At 40.0% G+C, this 24,370-nt stretch overlaps 1 protein-coding gene across 12 annotated transcripts in view; it reads left to right on the top strand.

The window, feature by feature from the left end:
• The window catches only part of znf800b (zinc finger protein 800b), a 31,940-nt gene extending 9,827 nt beyond the window's left edge, over positions 1–22,113 (top strand). For 6 of the 12 annotated variants that reach the window (XM_026146754.1, XM_026146757.1, XM_026146756.1 and 3 more), the window contains exons 2-13: positions 2,455–2,501; positions 3,155–3,266; positions 6,605–6,947; positions 11,573–11,668; positions 13,157–13,300; positions 15,790–15,970; positions 16,059–16,248; positions 16,334–16,496; positions 17,195–17,559; positions 17,658–18,821; positions 19,201–19,310; positions 19,800–22,113. In XM_026146754.1, the coding sequence (XP_026002539.1) occupies positions 3,210–3,266; positions 6,605–6,947; positions 11,573–11,668; positions 13,157–13,300; positions 15,790–15,970; positions 16,059–16,248; positions 16,334–16,496; positions 17,195–17,559; positions 17,658–18,821; positions 19,201–19,302 (2,805 nt within the window). In that variant the 5' untranslated portion in view covers positions 2,455–2,501; positions 3,155–3,209 and the 3' untranslated portion in view covers positions 19,303–19,310; positions 19,800–22,113. The remainder of the gene's footprint in view (positions 1–2,454; positions 2,502–3,154; positions 3,267–6,604; positions 6,948–11,572; positions 11,669–13,156; positions 13,301–15,789; positions 15,971–16,058; positions 16,249–16,333; positions 16,497–17,194; positions 17,560–17,657; positions 18,822–19,200; positions 19,311–19,799) is intronic. The other 6 variants (XM_026146749.1, XM_026146750.1, XM_026146753.1 and 3 more) reach the window with 3 other exon arrangements.
• Positions 22,114–24,370: the final 2,257 nt, after the last annotated feature.

Raw genomic sequence — 24,370 nt, 5'->3', positions numbered from 1 at the left:
ACTCAGATGCTTAGATAATTTCAAATGTACTTTTGCATGCATAGTTCTTTGTGGTCAGAGTGACAGAAACTTGTAATCTGTGTTTGTTTTCTGTAATAATATATTCGTATTCAGGATAGTAGAGTGCTTGAATGCATCCCAGCATGCATTAAGTGAAACACTGAGAAATACCTTAAGCAGGTCATGAGGGGCCACTGAGCTAATGGATTAACACAAAATAGATAGACAGTTTTTCTTAAATGCATACTAAGAGCAATGTAGGGTTCCTCACCAGTATTAGATGTTTTTAGACTTTCACAAACATGGTGTACAAATTACACTCAGGAAGATCAAAGATCTTTTTTTGCTGAGCAGTGAAGGATAGGAGGGGGATAAGTCCACAGTAGCTTCTAATTTAGCACTGCCTTTATATGTTGTATTAACTAAGGTTAACTCTACTATTTTTTTTAAAATAAAGAAACAGAAATTTTAAATGAGCTTGTTTCCTTACTCCCCAGTAGTCGGCAGGGTAGACAGACTTTCTGGTCAAAGTCCTCATTTCCCATTATAGTTAATGGCTGGTGTTAATCTCCCTCCTGATAAAAATAGAGCTTAACTGGGTAGGTGCATGATGTATTAATATGCCTGCTCTTAATTTTAGTTGAAAATACATAAATTTAATTGAATAGTTCTGTTAGAAATTCTGACTTTGTTACTGTTGACCTGTAGCATCCATGCTGTCCTTTCCTTTTTTTTTTTTTTAGATAGACAAGATAAAAACAAATGCATTCCCACAGACTGACATTTTCTATGTCTCCAGCCATGGCTCCACTCTAGTTGAGCTCATCTGTTAAGTAGCTGCTCCATTATTGCAAGTATCCTCTGCTGTGGCATTATTGCATAGTGCTTGACTGGTTCATCATTAGTGCTAAAAGTCGGGATCCAGAGATGAAAAGGCGTGCTGTGGTTCTTAACGATGCCTGGCACACTAGAAATGTAAATTCAGGAACAATCTATATATAAAGTCTCTCTCTCTCTCTCTCTCTCTCTCTCTCTCTCTCTCTCTCTCTCTCTCGCCCTCTCTCTCTCTCTCTCTATACACACACACACACACACACACACACACACACACATATATATATATATATATATATATATATATATATATATATATATATATATATATATATATATATATATATATATATATATATGACTTATTTAACAGAGTTGCATTGATGGTTAAGAACAGCATCTCGCCTGCTGTTCTTAACCATCAGGCCAGGCATAATTTTGCCCCCACTTGAGGTATACTAAACATATTTTGCATTGAGAGGTGTGTTGCGTTGTGACAGCTATCTTCAAGCCCTTGGTCTTGTAGAAAACACTATAAAACTTTTAAACTAGAAAAACCCCATTTTCATTACATGCTTTGTCTCCCTCTGCTGGAGTTTCAGTAGCAGTTAAAGTGTTTCTGAGTGGGGGACATGCCTGTACATGGGACAGCGTGCTTTGACACTGGCTTTGTCTTGAAGCATTCGGGGCCCCCGCTGCATCTACTGACACAACTGTCGCTGTTTGCCTAATGTCCCTTTCCCTGTAGTTGAAGGTCATAGTGATTAATTTCAGAATATTAGTTTCAATACTTAATAAACTTAGTATAAAATCTCAAAATCTTCGCTACTACATCTTTGCTTCAGGCATAGAGTTGATGTGATCTAATTTCAGTTGGTGATCTGTGCTTTCCCTTCTTGATATTCATCCAATTTGTTTTGTGTTTCCTTGCTGTCTCTTAAATCCAAATTACCACAAATTTGGGATGCTCATAGTATGTCATAGCCAAACTGCTTCAAGCCACTGTCACTTGCAGCACCTTATTAGTTCAACGTTGGACTCTTCATACATTTAAAACTTGTTCTCTGGCAAAAAACAACAAAAGTCACTCTGCAGATTGCAGTGACAGCTAACGTAGGCTTCTTGTTGTTAGATCTTATGGCAAAAGATGGCAAATTTTGGAAAAGTGAGGTTGTTCAGCATGTGCCTCTGAAGCTGGATGATCTTATGTTAAAAAAATACGTCCAGTAATATGGTGTCTAAATGACCACTAGAGGGCAGCAACTCATACTGTTTCACACCTAAATCTGTAATACAAAGCTATGGTAGATTTGTTATGATACAGAGCAACCAATGAAAAGTATCTTTACAGCATCCACAACAATTTGGCACTGCAGTTCTCAGTCTGACTCATAAAGGACTCAAGTGGGTAACTCATTCAAAACCACTGGCTCTGCACTTCCACCAATACAGTTCCTGTATCAAAAGGAAACTTGTAACAAAACAAAGCCCACTTAAAAGCAGTTTCAGATTCCACACACCCAGTATCTATATTAGACCTTGTTATGGGTGTGTTTTCTACATGTTGTATTGTAACTTATGTGGCTGTGTTTAAGAAGTGAAACTTTTTTTTTCTACCAGTTTTCTTACAGATTCTTGATTTGGACACCACAGTGTTGCAAAAATGGGTAAAAAAAAAAGTATTTTATGCACATTTTCTCTCTCTCTTTGGGTTTGCTGATTGCACCAATTCTTGCTTCAATAGAATTACCTGTGACAACTTATTTTAATGCAGAATGAATCAATCTTTACACTGCTGCAGAATGGTTACAACTATAAGGTGTTCTTAGAAGAAATATATGCTGCATATCAATTAGGAGAAACAATATTCATGAGCCAGAGTACTCCGTTACAAATGCACACATAGAGATGGTGCAAATCATATAGTGTATTGGTTCATGGTAACATTGCAGACTGTTCTCATCAACTTTCTGTAAAACTCCCACATTTTCTGAAGACTAACGCACGTGGAAGATGATATTAAATGGGCAACATTGGTAGCATTTTATTTAAAGTTTAGATTATGTGACTTACAATTCTTTCACTAGTCTGCTTCGCTGATGTTGATAATGTATCATGGCTTTGTGTAATCTGCACACAAACAATCCTTTACAAATGTATTGCAAGTGTACATCTGTAAACAAGAAAACAGTGCACAGTTAAGATATGAGAAACTATAATTTGTTTAATTCTTTAGACAGCTTTTCATGCTTTAGTGGCTTTTCCAGCAGAAGTTAATTCTTTCAGTCCAGTTCTTGGCTCATGTGGAGTGTTGTTGCAGGTTACAGGTGTATGCTGGTAGTGAACGTGTGGGGCAGCAGGCCAGTCTTGGCAGCATGGTGAAGGCCCAGAAGTCAGCTGGGAGGAAGAGCTCTAACTGTCCCCGCAGACAGGTACTGGACAAAAGAAAATCTAACAATGCCTGTCTGATTGTAAAGTCACACTTCATTTATGTTAGACCCAAATGAAACCTAACCTATTATTGAAATAACTCCTGCCACATGTTACAAAATTTACTGGATGTGAACTAGGGAAAACTTGAATTCTGTCCTTATATATTTCCCTTTAAGTACCCCCTTTTGTTTGTCCTAGCCCCTGTGTTGTTTGTGTTTTTTTTGTAGCATGTGTATTGTGCCTGCAGTCATTACAGTGTGCCACAGCCTTTGCATATGGGAAATAGGAATTGTACAGATACACCAGGTAATACAATTAGTATTTTTATTGTGAAAAAGAGAAAATATGTCAGTGATTGTGTTACAATAGAAGCTTATTTGCAGTCTAGACAAGGATATTTAGACGGCCAGGAAATTTGGAGAAAAAAAAACAAACAGTCAATACGACAAAGTGCAGAGTCTTAGCTTTAATTTGAGTTGTTTTTCATCACTGGGGAGGATAGTTTAGGAGCTGTAGCCCTTTACACATAATGCCAACATTTAGGGGTTTAAAAATAAATCAGACATAAACTAAATCATGTTATATGTTCTAGCCTGGCGGTCAATCTCAACACTCTTTGTATCTACACCAGTGAATCTAGTAGGTCTGCCCTTTCAGCAAGTGAAATGCAGCTCAGCCAGGCTGAGATTATGTAACAACGACTCCACGCAAGGACTTTCTTCACCCTGAAAAGCTTTTTGGGTGCTCTGGCCACTTGTTAAGGATTATTGTCCCACTGAACGATGATAGGTTGTCTGTTGTGTTTCAGCACGTTTGCCTGAATATGTTTAGCAGTGTTTATCCTTTTTCATCTGTCAGTCGTTTAATTATCAATAAATTCTTGTGTACCAGCTCTGCTGACAGCAAAGCATGACATCACCATGTTTGACAAATGAGGTGCTATACTGAGGGTCATAAGCTGCTCCTTTTGTCTTATTTCTGCATGTTTGTTTTTTCATAATTTTGATATAGATGCATTGTTGTAGAGTTCTGTTCCAAGAATTCTTGCCAAAATTTTGTCTTTTGGCGAACTGACACTTTACTTTGTGAGGATTCTGTGTATTTTGCACATTTTTTGAAGCTCAACTAACATCTTCTTTACTTTTTCACTCTTCACGTGTTAATTTTCTTAATAACAAGAAGCCTCACTGCGAAACAGGACACAAAATCTTTAATAATTGTTTTTGAAATTTTGCAATTTGATCACCTTATTAAAGGGGCTATATCTCGAACAATTCTTTTAGTACCACTGTAAACCCTATTAATATGTAGTTTTCATTATTCTGTTTTGGTTCGGTTTGCTGATGCGCAGAGCCCAAGCAGTAACCAAAAACTGTAAATGCCCATATACAAATGCAAATCTACAAATCTTCATTAGAGCCCTGCATCTTTTTTTTGTTGAAGTTATAGACCTCATGATTAAATACCATTCATCGTGTGATTAATGACATATTGCTGTCAATATCCATATGAAAATCAGTCTTGTTAAATAATCATCCGACTGATTTATCTGTTTTGTTTTTTGTTTTTTTTTGATACCGCTTTCACCTGTTCGTTTTATTCTTTATTCCACATGACATTTTTTAAAAGAGTGGAATTTCATAGCCCACCCACCTACTCTAATCAGTCTTCTTTCTTGTGCTTTGTGCTCACCACTTTCCATTGAAAATGAATCATGAATAGTTGACTGATTGACTGGCAGATGAATTGAAATTCTAAGTGAATGGTGGCACTCCCTGATGTTTTTTTCTTCAGCTCATGACGGTGATTTTTTCCCTCTTTTTCTTAAAGTAAAAACTTACTGTGTTTTTTTTCTTTCCCTTCATCTTTGCACTTGAACCATTGGTTGAAATAAATCTGTCTGGGTCCACTGGGTTCATTAGGTTACGTGTGTATTGCACAAATGGGATATTTTTTGGGCTATTTTGCAGCTATTTGTTTAAGCCACGATATGGCAATGTGTCCGTTTGTATGTCTTTGTGCCTTAGTGTCCAACCGGCCCACTTGTCCTGTGGTGATGTGCTGTAATGTAGTTAATGTGGAGTCATTTATCCCTCTTCAAGGACAGCGGGGACACGAGGAGTTAGCGAGGCAGACACAGACAGAGAGGGAATGAGGATAAATTGGTGGGTGGCAGAGGAGCTAAGATTGGGGACTTGGATAGAAAGGAGGTCTGGTTAAGAGACATAAATACACACACAGACAAACATGCTGTGTGTGCACACATTGAGGAGTTGATGGGGAGTCACTTATCTGCTGGGGGGTAGCTGTGTGAGACAAGGTTAATGTTCCTCTACAAAATTTCTGGATGCTCAGGAGACATGTGCGCAGAGACGTATACACGGCCAGCTGTTGTGGTCCTTCATTCTGCCCAACAATTGGCATTAATTCAGGACAAAGACAGCTACTAATTGTATTTTTAAGGAGCTCTCTTCTAATTTACTTGTCTATGAATGCATGAATTTTCAGTCTTCATTAGGTAACATTTATAATTTCAAACTATTTTTTAAATTCTTGCCCAGATGGAAAAGAAATAGTAAAAACTTATAAAAGACTTGCATAAGATGTGGCCTACTTCATATAGTGAATCATATAAGGCTTATATGATTTACTCATGAAAGTGGCCACTTTCTCATTACCTTCATATATTGTTTTAGTAAGTATCCAAAACGTACAAGTTTCATTTATATAATTTTTCAAGGGATCTTATATCTGTTTTCACTCTTGTATGCTTTTCATACAAGTTTCACACAAGACAGATACAAACCTTATAAGATTTATATATATCTTTTCCATATGAGTGGACTCTGCTAGAGTAGCTTTGTAGGATACACTGATTAAAATAATCTTTATTTACTATGCACTAGACCTTGGTGCAGCCCTTTATATTCATCTACTGTCTAAAACAAGCCAACTTTCTTCTCATTGGCTTCCCTTTGCAAACAGAACCTTTTATCAGGGGTGCGTTCCTGAGACGAACCTATTAACTATAAAGAAGTTATTTAAAGCTTTTGTCTCATAAGCAGTCCCACATATGCTAGTATCCATCACTGCAGTGGCTTGCCCTTTTTACCTACAGTGTTAGTCACTTTCCCTTTGACAGCTACTATCTAAAGCAGTTAAAGATTTTTTGGATTTGTCTCCCTCCAGTGGTTGTATATATATCACAGTGGCAGGCAGCAATTCTTGCTGATGTCCACAGTACCCACAGGAGCATGGAGATTACAGTGGCTTTAATTATAAATGCAGTCCGTTTTATTTGTGTGTCTTATGTTGTCATGTCTGGCTTTCTTGTCAGAGTGGTGTTCAGCCAGAGATGGAGGGAGGCCAACTCCATTCGGACACCCAACATCAACAGGTGCAACCCAGACATGGAGATCAGTGCTCTGATCAGCTTCATCTTCAGACCTCTGCTTCAGCTGAGGCGCTGCCGGTGAAATGGGACCAGAAGGAAACTCCAGTGGATGTTCAGGAAAGGGGCAACTCTGCTGGACAGCACCAGGGTAAGCCTCTGTGGAAGCCCATTCCCCCTCTACTGCCTGAGCCTCATAGGAACACTACCACTCAGACCAGGGACCAGAGCTGCCAGACTGAGGAGCAGTTTCTGCAGACGAGTGCCTGCAAACATGGCCAGAACACAGGTGAGTATGACTGTTGTGTGCAGACTCAAGCTGTTGCACTTGAGGTTTTGAGTCGTCCGTTTATCCCATTCTCATGAGCTCATTGTTTGAGGAAAGGGTATGGGAAAATGTAGCACAACCGTTTGCTTGGTCTCATGGATGAATTGATAGATGTTGCTGGTCAGAGCTACATAATTCAAGAATAAGACAAATGTTCAAAAGGACAAAATTCAAAGGGTTAAAGGTCAGCTAAATCAACATCAGTATGTTTTGCAAAAACACTTTTCAGGGCAGTGTTTAACACTATAAAAGAAGAACAGACGAGGCTATTGTTACCACATTTGTCATTTGGTCTGTTGCATTAGTCTTTTTGCTATCCTTCAAGTTCTTCACCAAGTATATTAGTAGTCTGGACAGACATGGCTGTAAACTGCAGCATGGCTGGCTGGCATACAACCTCATGGTGGGAATTTTAGTCTTCACTCTGCACTACTCGCTGCTTTGATTCATCCACCTACAGGCTAAAACTGTCTGTCAGCCTCCTGTCAGGGCGCTGTAGTAAGGGTGGACTCCAAAGTCAAAGTGAATGGTTTGTTTATACACAGAAAATGGGAACTGCCTTTGGCTTTGAGCACCACTCTGGGCACCACTGGTTAGCTGGAGCTGTCAGACGTTTATGAAAGTTTTATTTGGGAACTGATTTATTACACTAGTTTTTTTTTTTTTTTTTTTTTGCATTACTCCTCCATTCTGCTGGTGAGAATGGGATTAAATCCAATAGAAATGTATAGAGAAATGAACACAGTCCTAGTTTAAGAATAAGACGTAACCCATTATTGATTAACTTGGAAAAAATAGTCCTAATTCTCCACTTAGGATGAGAACTTGGAAAGATTTTCATGGCCAGATTGTGCAGTTGTCACATCTGTCCTGCTTATGTGGTGTGATTACTTTTAGCTAATGTGTTTCATGACCCCAAAACCAAGCTAAGCTTTTGGATAGAGTTGTAATTTGTACTACAAGGCTATGAAATCTACTTTTTATAATGACAGATGTTCTGTCTGAATTCTGAAATATTTGCTTTATTCTATTCTTTTGGTTTGTTAGATGAACCTTCCCTGCCTTTCATTCACAGTAGCATTCCTTCTTGTCTCATGTTTTCAGAATAGAAGAGGTGTTTTTATGCATCTCACATATGTGTACACTGATACTGTGTTAATGTCATATAGTTCTGGTAGCAATAAAGACACTGCACAGAGAAGCTCTGGTTGATCTGACTCTCTTGCAGAGGGGGATGTGGAGGTCAGAGTGGTCACTAACCTTCACCCCTGGGATTATAGCAGCATACGCAGGGGAGGTGTTGGGGGATGGTAAAGAGGAAAACATGTTCTGTCACACATTAATACATAATCTTCATCTCTATCAAAGCCTCTCACACAGTTGTCATTTACCTTTCTGTCTCTGTCTCTTCCTGCCACCTTCTCTGTGGGTGTATTACTCTGTAAGCTAGTCTCTTTCACTTTTATGTGTCTCTCAGGGTGTTTTCACACCTCTACTGTTTAGTTTGTCTGAGCAGAACAACCGCACTGAGACCTATGGATGAGTGGTCTGGGTCTAGTTCACGAAAAACTCCAGAGCAGTTTGTTTACAGTTAAAATGTGATCTAACCTCAGTCCGACGAACTGTGAAATATCGCCCAGATATACTGTTTAGAGAAATTCTCCGTGTTATCAAGAACACAGTACCTTTTTCATTTTGTTTTATTGCTGCTGCCCCAGTAACATCTAGCCAATAAGCAGACTCAATGTTCTCACTTGGTTCACTTGGAGTTTGCTTGGGCTTTTTCTCTGTGTGAAACAAAACCCACATCTTGGAAAGAGGCTACACGCTTACAAACTCATGAAAGAATTCAGATCAGAGTAAACCAACCACAGTTACACCACTTTCACACAAAACAGGTCTACTCAAGGTGTGTATGGCATTTTGAGTAGACCTGCCTCCCAGTATTGTAGAAACTTCTTAAAAGTAGACAATTGATAACTAGATGAAAGTAATGTGATAACTTTGTATTGTTTATAAACATGCTGTTTAAAAATAAAATATTGATACCACTAAAGCAGTGGTCCCCAATCCCCGGGCCTCGGACCGGTACCGGTCCTTGAGTCGTTTGGTACCGGGTCGCGAGAGTTGACGCTCAGGTGTGAAATGTATGGTTTTCAGGGTTTTTATCGGGTTTCAGCGTTATTTTGTTATCGTTTTTATCGTTAACTCAGTTTTCCTGGGTCTTTTCACGTGTGTTATGAATAAATCTTCTGTTTTTCGGTACCGGTACTAGTTTTATTTTGTTGTATTTATCCGCGACACCTTAAAGGCCAGTCCGTGAAAATACTGTCGGGCATAAACCGGTCCGTGGCGCAAAAAGGGTTGGGGACCGCTGCACTAAAGGACATGTGAAATAATTATGTAATTGTTCTTTTTGTTTGCCTTTGTTAAAGTTATACTGACTTAACTTGATAAAAAAAGACAAAAGACAAAACCCTTTATCACATTTTCTATTCATATCACAGTAATGTTGTTGCCTTGATGCATTTTAATCACAGTAATCATGACTTAAAAATCTGGCTGCCCTAGTTGGCATTAAAATATATTGTACCAGTGCAAAATTTTTAAACATGAAATGTCTCAGCTTCTGAATTCCAACATGAGATTAATTAACGTCATCTTGGAAATAGCAGAGCTTTCCACGAATTAACAGAATGCCAGTCAAAGGGTACCGCTACAATCTCCAAGATACACAAATGGTAGTTTGTGGGCTGTAATATATGTGCATGCTTCAGAGGGAGACAAACAGTGGATATTTGTCACAACTGGAAGCAATGATAATGTTTTATTTGGAGCCTTGTGGTAGCCTTGCTTTTACAAACAGCTCTTTTGTCGCAGTAGAAACAATGTTCTCAATGGCATCTTATTTTTTGAGGTGATAACAGGGTGTGTGGTGGTGTGTGGTGGTGTATGTGAAGGTAAACACCCCGTGGTTGTTTGTATGCCCATCTCAGATTGTATTGATGTAAAAAAAAATTGTTCATGGAATACAAAAAAATAATTACATACAAAATAAAAATTATGCCCTCATTCTACCTTTTATTATAGAGGAGGTAGGATGAGGGCACTTTACCTACCCATAAGTCATTTCAGTAAACCACTGCAGGTCTTTCAGCCACAGTCAGCTTCTATAAATAATGCAAGAACCAAAGCTCTGCTCCTGCTATGTTATATTTAATGTTTTATACAACAGAAAACTAAATTTGTTTGACTCTAAGACCAATACGTTCAAACTTCTTTCTTTCCATGAATGTGTGCTGATTGTGTTCATTGTGTTGTGGCACAGGATGTTGTGATCACATCCTAATGGTGCATTTTATTTATTTATTTATTTATTTATTTATTTATTTATTTATTTATTTATTTATGTTTACAAAAAATGACAGTGACGTGGTGGTTGCTGCTTGGTAGCTTGTTTCTGATGATGACCACAGGTTTTGAATTGAAGACTAAAACAGTAATTGTATTTAAAAAAAAAACAAAAGCAAATAAACAACAAACTTACGGTCTGAAAATGGTTTAAAAAGCTTTAAAAAAAGGTTTAAAAAGTGTTTCGTTCAATCAATAACAAACAACTATTATCACTAAGGCCAATAAATAACACTGTGGCAACAAATTTGATCTTTCATGCAGGTAGAAAATTTTATATCTGATTTACATTTTTAAAACTTGTTGGCTAGTACTGTTACACTGAGAGTGAACATAAATCAATTCAACTTGCATGAAAACAAGAGAGGAGTAAAGGACAATTGTCTCCCTGTATTTATATGACAATTGAATGAATGATTACATGCATTAAAGGGAAGCTAGTGAAAAAGCTGGCACATACGTCAAACAAAACATTAAATCCCTGTCATGATCAGGATTGCTGCTTTCTCAGTCTATATCCTCCAGTAATTGCAGGTCATGCATAAGCAAAAAATATTCTCCAGTGCACATCAGTAAATTTCGCCATGTTCCTCTTTTGGCAGATAATGTGGCACTGTGCTAGACCCAAGTCGGAGTATCCAATCCTTTGCTGTCGCCGACCTCTGTTGGAGTCGGCACAAAAATTTGCCAGCAGCACGCCTCTGCCCTCCCACTGCACATTTTTCATCACTCCCACTTGAGCTGTAGTCCTCTGAGCAATCCCTGCAGAGAGATTTCATTTGTAAAGGGTGTTTTTTCATTTACACCCATGTCCTGTGTTTCCTTTCCGTTATAATGCTGATCCTAGAAGGCAAAGATAGAAGGCATGCTTTCTCATTTTGTGTGTGTGTGTGTGTGTGTGTGTGTGTGTGTGTGTGTGTGCGCGCGTGTGTGTGTGTGTGTGTGTGTGTGTGTATTAGAAGGTAATGATTTCAAAATGAATCACTATCCTGAACAGACTTCATTGTCTGACTCTGATTGTATTTGCCCTTTAAGCACTGGCGTTGGCAATATACTTTGTTCCCACCAGCTCCCCAGAATTTCTAGGTGATGCTTTATTTCTCAGTGGCTTTCATACTCTGTTGTAATTACACGCTCACTTTAATAAAATGCTCTCTCTCTTTCTCTCTTTTTAGGTCTCTGTGTGGAGCCGGGTGATCCTCCTCTGCTCCAGCAGCCTCTGCAGACCTCCAAGTCTGGGATTCAGCAGATAATTGAATGCTTCCGTTCTGGTTTGTGTTTTCTTATTGTCCTTCATTTCATTCTTATTTATGAACTCCTGTCATTGCTCCCTTCTTTCAGTTGAATATGTGTTGACAGTTTTCACAGTGGAGTGCCATAAGGAATTGTGATCTAATCCCAGTAACACATCAGCAGGATTGCCATCCTTTATACCACAAATTTTATTGATTTCTAATTTGTTTATTTAATAGATTAATTGGTTAGTCTGAAAAATATCAGCAAATTGCTACATTGAAAAGAGGCAACCCTGAACTGGATAAGGAGTTAAGAAAAAAGGATCCCTCTCTTCCATCCATCTTGCACTTCTTGATTCCTGAAGCCATGATTATGCTCTCTTGCGGACAAGGACATGAACAGCTGTAGACACTGTGGTCAGTCTGCTTGAAGTCTGCCTGAAAGGCACATATGTAGATGATGTATTGCAATGTAAAGTCTCCTTATCTGATGACAGTGAGCACCTATTAGCTGGTCTTCCTTTGCCCAGCAGTGCTTTACAGTTCCTCCTGGGTCTTCCCGAGGCTATATAACTATAAAACCTCTCCAGTGATTTCTGGGTCTACCCCCGGTTCTCTTCCCAGCTGGGAATGCTTGAAAAGCTTTCCAGAGCTCATGCCCATAGGTGAAGGTTCAGACACAGATTTTATTAAATCGAAAGCTTTTCCTTCCAACTAAGTCTCTTAAAACAAATCAACAGTACAATACAATAGTCATTAATATTCAAAATACTGTAGATTATGTTTCTGTTGAAATAATGATTATTCTGCTTGAACTCAGCCAGTTGTGTTTAGTCTGATCTTCTGCTCTGTACCTCTAAATTGTAAGCGCACTGTGGTTATGCCTTGCTGTTGTAATCCATGCCACTACACATATAGTTCTGAGCCAGTGGCAGAGGGCAAAGGATAAAATGAAGTGGCAGGTGTGTGTGTGTGTGTGTGGTTCTGACATCTGTGTGAGTCCTCCTAACAGTGTTTACTCTGATTTTTGCATAACATAAATGTGTCTATGTGCATATATATATGGACACATGTAAATAAAAGGAAGGTGCAGCAATGCGTCACATACCCAATAAAGCACTGAACAGATGCACAATTGAAATGAATGCTGAATGACAGTTTTTGAAAAAGTAAAAGTGATGAAAGGAGTGTAGTCCTTAATACAAAGACTTCATTATCATTATCAGAAATCCTTTAAAAGAACAAAGTACTAATTCCAGGGATTATGATATCTATCACAGTTACCCTACAGGGTTTTCATGCATACAGGAACTTATCATTCCTCTGTGATTAATCCTAATTTTCTATGCGGTTTCTTATATCAAGATATAATACAGAGTCTTAAAAAAAGTGAAAATATAAATGAATTCAAATTTTATCTAATAAAATGTCCTTCAGCATAATGATGCTGCAGCCAACCTACGCTTAGGACTGTTTTTGAAAATACTGTATCTGTGCTTTTGACTCCTTATATTTTTGTTGCAGGCACCAGCCAGCTAAAACACATGCTGCTAAGGGAGGTGGACACCATCTTTGAGTGTAAACTGTGCCGCAGTCTGTTCAGAGGCCTGCCCAACCTCATCACACATAAGGAGTACTACTGCCTATCACGCCTGCCTGAATCTGATGGTCAGTGACAACGTGCCTAAGCATGAAGACACACATTCGTCAACATGTCTGGAATACATCTTCAAATTCTGCTGAGAAAGCCCCCAAAAGAGCAGAGAAGATGCCTGAAAACTCAGTAATAAAATCAATAGGTACAGCAAGAACTGGGGACAGACCTTTTGTGAAGACTGGGGGCATTCAAATTAACTTGTTAACACCCCCAGACAAACTGTAAGTCCCCGGATAAAGCAGGGATCAAACTTCACTTCAGCTTGGGCCCCATAAATCCCTGAGGTTACCCACACACAAATGCCCTTGGCAAGGGGAAAAAAAGCCTCTGATTTCTTTAACGTCGCCTTCTGCTTCTTCAAATTTGACTTTATCTCACTCCCAAGGTTCCTTTACTCTCTTTCATGCCATCTGTCTCATACTCATTATTGTCTCTGTCTTTGTACACACAAACCCACATCCCATTGCACATCTATCCATCATGCAGTTTCTCCTCTCGTACTACTAAGCAGAGTGACTTTGAACTCGCACCATTTGTTTTATCTACTCCTCATTAGCCATAGTATGAGTCCACGTCTCTTTGCTTTACAAGAGGAAGGATGTACACTAAGAAAGTCTTCAAGCAATTTTTCCATTAGCTTTCTCTGCTTTCTTTTAAGAAACAGTGCTGTCTTGGTATGAACAGTCAGTTATATTATTTACCTTGTAAAAAAAAAGTCTTTTAATTGTATCTTATCTTCATCTGCTTTTTGATCTGTGCGGCAGTAAGTACAGCTTTGTTTTTGTTTTTCCTAATCGGGAGTCTATCAACTAAGGTTTGTTGTGTATTATATTAGAAAATGACTCATTCATACTTGTTCAATACAGGTATGACCCATGAGGCACTACATAACAGTGCAAGACAACCCTACAGTGCAGACACTGACATCATGATTACATTGCCAGTAGCGATAACAACCACAGAGGCAGACTTTACAGTAACAGCACTGGTAGCTATAAAGTGTGTATAAATATACCAGAGGATAACATATGTGGTTATTCAAAGAGCGTAAATTTCCTTGTGCCATTTTAGGTGGCTGTGTATGTCTCAATGTAGAGCTAGTGAGGTATGTTAGTCTATAGCAGAGGTGTCAAACTCCAGTCCTCGAGGGCCAGCATCCTGCTTGTTTTTGAGACATCCCTGCATTACCTGCTGCTGATTATCTGGTTTACATGTGCTTTGCCAATAAGAAGCTACAAGGGCAGGCTAGTTGGAAAACAAGCAGGACAGCAGCCCTCGAGGCCTGGAGTTTGTCACCTGTGGTCTAAAGCATGTCCATACAGTGTAGACATGCTAGAGTGTAAAATATGACTGAGTGAGTGCAGCCTGTGTTCACTCTCTTGGTGCCCCAAGCTTTGAGGAGGCTTACTGCCTGGGAGAGGAAGCTATTTCAGTGTCTGGGAGTGTTGGTTTGGATGCTCAGATATGCCGGACAGCAGAGCAGTAAACAATTGATGGGAGGGCTCTGTAGAGCAGATACAGTGTTCATTGTATAGTTCTGTAAGTGGTAGGGCCACAGTGATCTTCTCTGCTGTCCTTATAATCCACCTGAGGGACTTTAAATCAGTTTTGTTGCAGTTCCCATACCACACAGTGATTTATAAGAATAAAATAAGGGCTTTATTATTGTTGAGGAAACCCTAATCCTGTCAAGAGTAAACATTTGCATTTACGGTACTTGAAATAAAATACTCTTTGTGGATAAGGATATGTGCTAATCTAAAGTTGCACAGAGACAGTGTTTTGTAGCCCTGCACCCTCATCCATTCACTACATAACCTGAATCACCACAACCACTCTACACTCCAACCATATTAAATGTTGTTTCACTCTCTCCTCTTTTCAGTAGCACAAAAGAAAATGAAAGAGAAAAGCTGGTCGGCCCCTGTGAGATTATTTTGTCCGTTTAGATTTGGGCACTTTTATCTGATGCCTTTGTGCAATTTGCCACAGGTCAGAGATTTTAAATGAATACAATGACTGCTTCTGTTTCTCTTTTTAATAGTATGATGTAGCAGCTCATTAGGCCAAATTGCAGTCTTTCAGGTGATGGCATTACAGCTGAATGAGGATCATTTTCCACTAATTAAAATCTTTTCATTTTGGGTTACCTTGTCTTCATGATCTTTTTTTCCGATATATATTCAAATATCCTTTCTAAATGGGTGTTGTCAGTATAACATGGCTCTGTAGTAACCTCATGTGAACACATTTTATTTTTAGCAAGGCAAATGTTTTCATGACAAATTTCTAGCTTGCTCTTTATAAGGCAGCTGCACCAGAATAGCCTTCAAGTCATACAGACTTAAGTTCAGCTTCTAAAGATTTCACTGAGACTGAACATCTGTGTCACACTCATATACTTGTGTTTATTTGTGTTTATTTGCATACATTTGTTTTTCTTTTGTGTATTATGTGACAAACAGCTGATTGATTGTTTCTTGGGATTTTTCTTTCATAGGTTCATCAGGTGATGACAGGCAGAGTGTTGCCATGAAGGATTTACTGGATGCTATCTATCCACGAGCCGATCGGCCAGATTACGTAGTCCGACTGGAGCCCATTCAGACCACCACAAAGGCTGTGTTTCAGTACCTCACCACAGAGGAGGAGCTTGCTCGGTTTCCATCACACACACCCAGGTCAGCACTGCGCTGATGGAGTAAGATGTACCACAACTTCTAAGATCATGTCTTTTCTTCATTTCTGATATATTTGTATTTCTTGCAGTGCCAGAGAGAGTCCAGTAAATTGGGAGGGCGAATCAATGGAAAGTGTGGAGAATAACCAGGCAAACCAGACAGCTGGACCAGAAAGCCACAACAGCCCAGGACACAACCAGGGACAGAGGAGATGGGAGCCTGAAGAGGAGGCTAAAGAGGAGCAGCCACCGCCTGAGGATGAGGGGTCCAACAGTGGGGTAGGTGTTGCAGAGAACAAAGACAAATCGTTGTCTTCTTTTTGATGCTGAGTAACTCAGTCTTATTTCTCTCACTCTCATTCAGGTTGAAGATGTGACAATCTCCTGTTGTCTTTGCGGTCAAGACTTCAACTCGCGCCGCAGCATCAGACGCCACTGCCGCAAAATGCACCAGACAAAACTCGAGGAACTCAGAAAGTTTACAGAGACACGCACAGTTCCTACGAGCTTGCTGTCCATGGTGAAAGGTATGCAATCTGTATTTGTGCTGGTAAATTGACTAGTAGTTTCTGTTGTGCTTTTCCTGTCCTGACAAATTATAATATCTAACAAAACTTACTTAAAATTGTGTCCTTTCCCACAATCCTCCTTGTTCTTTAAGAAAAAAGAAAAATAAATGGATCTTTGCATTACTGTAATATTAATAACTTGCTCCCTCTATTGTGTAACAGTATTTTGCATACCCTTACAATATTTGTAAAAGTTATTGACTTGTTTTTACAAAGAACTGACACTGAAAAGCTTCTTTTGGTTCCTCTGTTATTCACAAAGGGTCACCACATCAGATGGTATGCCCTTCCTGGAACAGCCCTGAAGGCATTTGTTTCACCTCCCAGTCTCTCAAACTGGGGATCTTTTGAGTGTTAGGTGAATGTAAACCTTCAAAAAATGTTCATGTCTTTAGCCTGATGAAGTAAAAGGCATTTATTACTCATTTAAACCTACCTCGAGTGCCTGGGCTTGAATTTTTTTAGATGTCATTTTTGGTAACATTGTTCTAAACATTCCACGTGAAGTATCGAATTGTGGTCATTTGCTATTATTCATTGTTCTTTGTGTTTACCTACCATGCTATAAAAAATTAGTTTTTTTAATGTTAAATGAAATTTTTACTTTTCCGCAGGAATTATCGTTCGCAATAATAACCCTTTTCATGACACCACAGGTCGGCCGAGGACACTCAGCACACCTACTGGAAAGTCATGTCCAGTGTGCCTCAAAACCTTCGCTACCAAAGCTAATGTGCGACGCCACTTTGATGAGGTGCATCGTGGTCTGCGAAGGGACACCATCACACCCAGCATAGCCTCACGTCCCGGCCAGCCCTTCTCACTGGAAGTCACGCCTCCCAGAAAGAGCAGCAATGCCTCGCCAACACGTGGCCACAGCTCCAAGTCCACCCCTGTGAACTCTAAAACATCATCTTCAAACCAAAACCAAGCCAAACCTCAGACTCAGCTCCCGGCCTCGACACAGGCAAACTCGGCATCATGCCGCTGCACGCTCTGCAAGAGGAATTACAGCTCACAGGTAGGGTTTGTTAATAAGTTGGTATTTTGTCGTCATGTAATTTGCTCCTTCAGAAAACAAACGTGAATTAATTTTTGAATTTCAATTGTGTGTTTCAGCTCATGTTGAAGAGGCACATGCGTATAGTCCACAAGATATACAGCATGAAAAGCAGCAAGTCTTCTAGTACAGCAACGTCCACCGCTGCAGCAGCCACTTCCAACAGCAGCAGTACTAACTTGTCTGTCAGCAACAATGTCAGGGTTAAGGAGGAAGCAGTGGAGCCCTCGGATGAAGAAGACGACGAGGACATTGTCAGCAGTCCAGCACCTTCTCCTAGTGACAGCACTGGCACAGCTAAAGGAGTTTCTGTGGCACACAATGCCACGAAGGTGAAGGAGGAAGAGGCCCCGTCAAGCCCAAAAATGACATCATTATCATCATCATCCTCCCGTGGGGGAAACGCGTGTAGTGGCAGCATGGCCACCAAAATGACGAAACTGTCAGTGGGCTTTGACTTTAAGCAGCTCTTCTGCAAGCTGTGCAAACGACAGTTCAGCTCACGTCAGAACTTAACAAAACACATTGAGCTGCACACAGACGGCAACGACATCTTCATTAAGTTCTACCGCTGCCCTCTCTGTCGCTACGAGTCGCGTCGCAAGCGCGACGTCTTGCGTCACGTGACCGTAGTTCACAAGAAGTCATCCACGTACCTCGCCAAGATCATGCCCAAACTGGAGAGTAGGGCAGTGAAGAGGCTAGCAGAGGTAGTCCTCAACAATTCGAACAAGAGGACAGGCAGCAGCGTCAAAGAGGAAGTGAACGGACGTCACGCTTCGTCGTCTTCCTCCCCCTCACCTCCCGTCACCCGTAAGCAAGAGTGCTCCACAACTGGCCCAACAGCCTCTTCAGCCTCCTCTTCCTCTGCCCCACCTCCAGCCCCCGTCACTCGTAAACAACAGGAGCTGTCGTCGACAGTCTTCACCCCGTCCCCTCCCGTCACCCGTAAGCAAGAGAGACAGCAGACCCATCAGCACCACCCCATCAGCCCCCCGCTGACCCGCCGCAGCGAAAAACACACACACCAACGCAACAACTCCTCCTCCTCCACCAACACCAACACCACCACCTCTTCCTCACCCAGCAACCAAACCCCACACACGCGGCGACATGACGCCCAGTCAGAGAGCAGCACGGGGACATCGTCCACTGAAGTCAGAGTGACAAAGAATTTCTCCCTTCACGCTTGTGACCAGTGTGGACGGGCCTTTGCTAAGAAGGTATGACTGACACGAATTCTCCCTGTGAGAATAGGCAGATACTGACAAAGACCAAATAACCTTTGTTTATACCACAGAAAGTCTTACAGAGGTTAAAAATGTCAACAGTTTTAAAGAGTGCTCTGACCGAGACAGGAAGTAGCACAAATTTGCATTTAAATGAGTCACCTTGGACTCTCTGCAGTTTTCTGGTATATAAGCAAAATGATTAATTGATTAATCAAAGTCATCCATAGATTAAGCATTCATCCGTATGCTATTTTTCCTGCAACCACAACATTAAAACACATTTGGCCAGTAGTGACTTCATAAAATGAAAATAAACCACTAGCATACATCTGCATAACATTTGAATGTATTTGTGAATGATTTTCCTCAGTTGTACCTGGAGTCACATAAGCGAAGCCATCGTAACGCAACGACAGCAGCAGCCAGCAGGAGGAAAGGAGTCAGCACCCGCTCCAAATCCCTGGTCTGGTGAAAAACAGTGTAAGAACACAGAGTTTCCCTCCAGTGCAGCGAGTCCGCTGCTTCATCGCTGCCTCGTTCTCACCCTGCCAGTTTGTCTTTTTGTTTTTTTGTCTCCCTCTCTCCTTTCCTGATGTGTGTGCCAAAACTGCAAAAAGACAAGCTCCTGCAAGATGCATTTATACCTGAGCAAATCTATAAATGTGTTTGAGATGGGCCAGTTTCCTTTGTGGCAGGAAATGTGTGTTTATTTGTTAGTCTTGAAGACCACTCCCTGGGCAGAGATGAGAAATCCCAATCAGCCTCCTCCTCCTTCTCCTCCTTTAATTAACTGCTTGGCATGATTTACCAGCTGTTTCCTGCATGCTCACTCTCACTTACTTCTCTGTGTATCACTCTGCTCATTAGAAGTCTTTTTTCTTACCTCCTGCTTCTCCCTTGATTCTTCATTTAACTCATTCTGATCATTTTTTTACCCTCACTTTTACATTGCTCTCTGTCTCCACACAGACCCCCTGGAATAAAGGGTTAGCGAGCCACTAACGATGACAAACTGGAAAAATAATAGGCAGATGGAGCAAGCACAGGAAAAAGATGATGGAAATGTGAAGGAAACAAACAAAAAAGGAACAACGGAGCCCGATGGAGGACTGAAGTACAAACAGTTTTATGTTCCACATTTGCTTAAGAACCAAATATATTGTTGGAATCTCACATTCATGTATAATTTCATGATGAAGCCAGCCAGCATGCTGGATGGTGGCGCTGCTATCTACACAGAGACTCACTACTGGTATATATATTCTCTATTTACCTACTACAAGATGTGAATATGGATCCATATGCAGATGACTAGTTTGTACTGCTTTGCTCCTGTAAACGGCCTTTAGTAAAAGGATGAAGTTAATCTATGTGTGTGTGTGTGTGTGTGTGTGTGTGTGTGTGTGTGTGTGTGTGTAAGAGAGGGAGGGAAATCAGACCTGGATTGTGGTCTCTGCAAAAAACAGACTGAGAGATAAAGCTAAATTAACCCTACACAAAATGAACCTATATCCTTACAGCAGCATTTCATTAATTTATGACTTATATGTATGTCCATATCTTAAATTGGGTGTGATGCAGACCTATTATATTCAGCTGGTTCATCTGCTTTCCCCCCTCTTACTTGATTCCTGTGTTGATTGGACCACTTTTGTGCCCTGCTGTCTTTCCAGGAAGAGAAACTGTAGCCAAAGTGTTTGATGCTCGCCTTAGAATTGAATAGTCTCTATTTTGTCACGTACATTGTCCCAGAAATTTAAACTTGTCGGATTTAGTCAGCTCTAAAGTGACCAACAAGTTCAGATGTTATGAATTACAGGGTACAGCCAAAGAAAAGGAAATACCAGAGTGGATTTTTAAGTTTTCTTTAAAGATTTAAAAAACAAAATGTGTGCGTGCTTCTTCTAATATCACTTCAATCAGTTTCATGTGGTAATCACTGTTTTTTCTGCCTTATCTACTTGGTGTGATTGCATGTTTGTAAAGGGTGTTTCCTTTACCATGACAGTACCCTGTACCACCAGGTTATCCTTCCAGAGAACGTTTTTGTACTCTGGAAGGAATCTTTCACTTTATAGAAATGAATCAAATTCCCACTTATAAAAGTCTGAAACAACACGTGGTACAGCAGGGGAAACATTTGGACTATCAAACTGACACCCTGCATGCTAAATTACAGCGAGAAGGAACTGAACAGCACATTATGTGGAGTAATGTGTGCTTGAATGTTTGCAGGATGTGACAGGTCACCAACAGCCATACTGCCTTAAACTGTTAACTGGAAGACATTATTTTCTTACCACTGTCATCTTGCTGATTCTTCCTTTAGTTACTGTACTTTCCATCACAGGTCCTGGTAGATGTGTCTCAACCTCAGTGCCTAAAGCAGCACGCATGGCAGGTTTGAATAATAAGAAAGCCACAAATCCAGAAAGCAAAACTATTAAATTCCCCTTATTTAACAATTGGCATTAAGTATTTTGTTACATCCACTTAAACATGCAGGGGCATGAACTTTTCTTTCCCTTCTTACCTGTAAGATTGTTTTTTGTTGTTTTTTTTTTTTTTACCAAGTACTGTATGAATTCCATTCAAAATATGATTTCCTGTACCCAAACTTGAGAGGGATGGAAGGGTTGGGGTTTACTTGTTTGCTAACAGCTCCTGATGGTAGTCTTTGAGACACTGGCACATAAGAGTTGGAAAGAAAGGATCAAGGAAGACCAAAAGCAGATATGTCTTACTGTTCAAACAGAAAGCCATGAAATGGAACAAAACCTGAAAAAAAGGAAAGACCAAACTTTATTTTTATAACCCAAAATGCTAGAGCAGCGAGGTCTTGACAGTGTGTATATATCGATCCATCCTGCACGGATGGTATAAATAATAGTTCTAATAGTCAAAATAGTTACTCACTTGTGTTGGTTGGCCATATGCTTTTAACACGTCTGACTAGTTACAACTCTGTAATTGTTTATTGCTGAGGCAAGCTTGCATTGTTCCACCATTAGTTCTTTTCTTTTTCTTTTCTTTTTTTAAAATCTTACACTGTTTGAAGGAGGAGATTTTGTTGTTGAAATGTGTCCAGAAGAGAGCAGGAATGAAACCTCAAGAGACTTTTAGATTATTATTATTATTTTTTAATTTTGACATTTCTTTAATCAAAAGTTGTAATGTTATTAAGCTCACCTTCTAGAGCATTTGACAAGCGTTAGAAAAGCCTTTCAGTGACAAGAATGTTGAAACCAACCACTTAAATAAAACTATACTGCTTTAAACCTCAGTAGGTTGTTGTGTGGCTTTGTCTTTTTCTCTCTCTTTGAAGTGTGAGTCACCTACTTCAATCAGTCTTGTTTGTTTACAACGTTTGCAGATTTCATTTGGTTTTTCAAGAATTATGTCTTTGGAGACTTGGCTTTTTTTCCCAGCTTTCCATTTTCCCCGCCCAACTTTGCTGAAATGCATCTTTTTATTTTTTAATGCCACTGAGTTGTGGTGGTGACAGTAAGAGACATTTTATTGAGTGCAGGAAATATTATTCAAAGATATGAACACATATCTATTCGTAAGTACAGTCAAAGCCTGATATCAGTAGGTCCATAGACAGTGAGCCACACCGTTACACTGGGTAATAATTTCAATCTCTGCAAACAACATTGTCAGATATGCTCACTGGCCATTTTATTAGGTACACCGTATTAAGCTGCTCATTAACACAAACATATAATTAGCCAATCACATGGCAGTAGGTCAATGCTGCTGCTACTAGCAGTGTCTGCCTGTCAAGACAAATTGTTGAACATCAAACTGAGCAGCATAATGAGGAAGAAAAGCGATTTGGGAGACTTTGTTGTGTGGCTGTTGGTGCCAGATGGACTCTTCTTTCTGCTGATCCACACAACCATCTCTAGGGTCTACAGGTAAGAGGAGGATGGTTCCTGTCGTTGAAGCAAAGGTATGCAGAAGAGCATCTCTGAACACAGATGTCAGTGGTTGAAGAGCTGATGAGCTACAGCAGCAGCCACTCCTGTCAGCTAAGAACAGGAAACTGGACAATAGAAGATACTGTCATACCTGGATATTGTTGCTAACCCCTTAAAAGTCCAGCCACCCATCTTCTGGTGGTCCATTCTAGCAGGATAACCATGCCACAAAGCTCAAATCATCTCAAATTGGTTTCTTAACCGTGAAACCAATAAGTTCACTGTAGTCAAATTAATGCTACAGTCACCAGAACTCAATCCAATAGAGCAAATTTACAGCAACCGTGTGATGATATCATGTCAATATGGACCAGAATCTTGGAGGACTGTCTCCAGCATCTTGTTGAGTCTCAGGCATGCATAATTAAAGCAGTTCTAAAAACACAAGGTCCAACCATGTACTAGCAAAGTCTAATTAAAGAAGTAGGTGTATAAGTCATGTATCTGGTGGAAATACTCGACTACCTTTAAAATTGCCCGATACAAATCTGTCACTTACTCCAATTTCAGTAGACCTATCTAGAAATGAAAGCTCTTTTGTATAAGTACTTATTACAGCTGTTTGTACCATAATAACATTAAAAAAGAACAAATGTAACGTTTTTGAAGAAGATTTCGAAAATCAACTGAAAGGAATTTGGCACGTGAAGAGTTTAGTCATCACTGTCACAGGACCTACTTCAAAGTTGACGTCCTGAGCTCAGGGGACCTGAAAACAAACAAACAAGCTAACTTATGTACAGAGGTATAAAATGAAAGGAGATGGAACAAAATGAACCCATTACTAGTGTAGACATGAAGGTTACACTTTAACTTGAAAGCTCATTTTAGTACACTTCTTATATTGGCCAATTGAGTCCATAGAATTAAAGCTCATGTACATATTTATAAAAAGAAAAACTTCAAAACTGTTTTATTCAACTCCTCCCATGACTTTTTTCTTTTTATCTTTCTTTCTTTCCTTTCTTTTAATTTTCTTTAGGAATTTGATAACGCTCACCTGCCCCTTTCCTGTTGCAATTACAAGACATCCACCGCTAGATGGTGCCATTGCTCCGCGTCTATGCACCTCCCTCCGAATCGGAAAAGCCACAAATTGGACGTGTTGCGCACATCTTACACGCTGTCACATGAGGGAACACCCGGGTCTGTTTCAATTGCCTGGTTTCTGACTCCACACAGCTTATCAAATTGTTATTACACAGCAGATGGGATGCGGTTCATTTGTTTAATTCCATTCACCACAAAGAACCATGGCGCTATGATTGTACAAAGAGGAAGAGGAGGGGTGTGTGGAAGGGGGAATCAATGGGCGCAGTAAAAAAAAAACAAACAAAAAACGGACTGAAGTTGAAGCAATTAAGAGTGTGGCACAACCGCCTGAGCATATTCTGATGACTTATTAACGTGTTCTAATAACCAACGCCTTCCACTGTGGAAACAATCGATCCGATTGACTGGTAATAAACTTGATTGAATGGGTGGATTCTGCTGGACGACAGTGGCGCAATTAGAGGATGATTTGGTGCAGGCGGCAGATGCAGACCCGACGCCTCC

This window comes from Astatotilapia calliptera, chromosome 17, assembly GCF_900246225.1.
Source record: "Astatotilapia calliptera chromosome 17, fAstCal1.2, whole genome shotgun sequence".
NCBI lineage: Eukaryota > Metazoa > Chordata > Actinopteri > Cichliformes > Cichlidae > Astatotilapia > Astatotilapia calliptera.
Note: the sequence above shows the minus strand (reverse complement) of the source record. Positions and strands in the feature narration are given on the sequence as shown.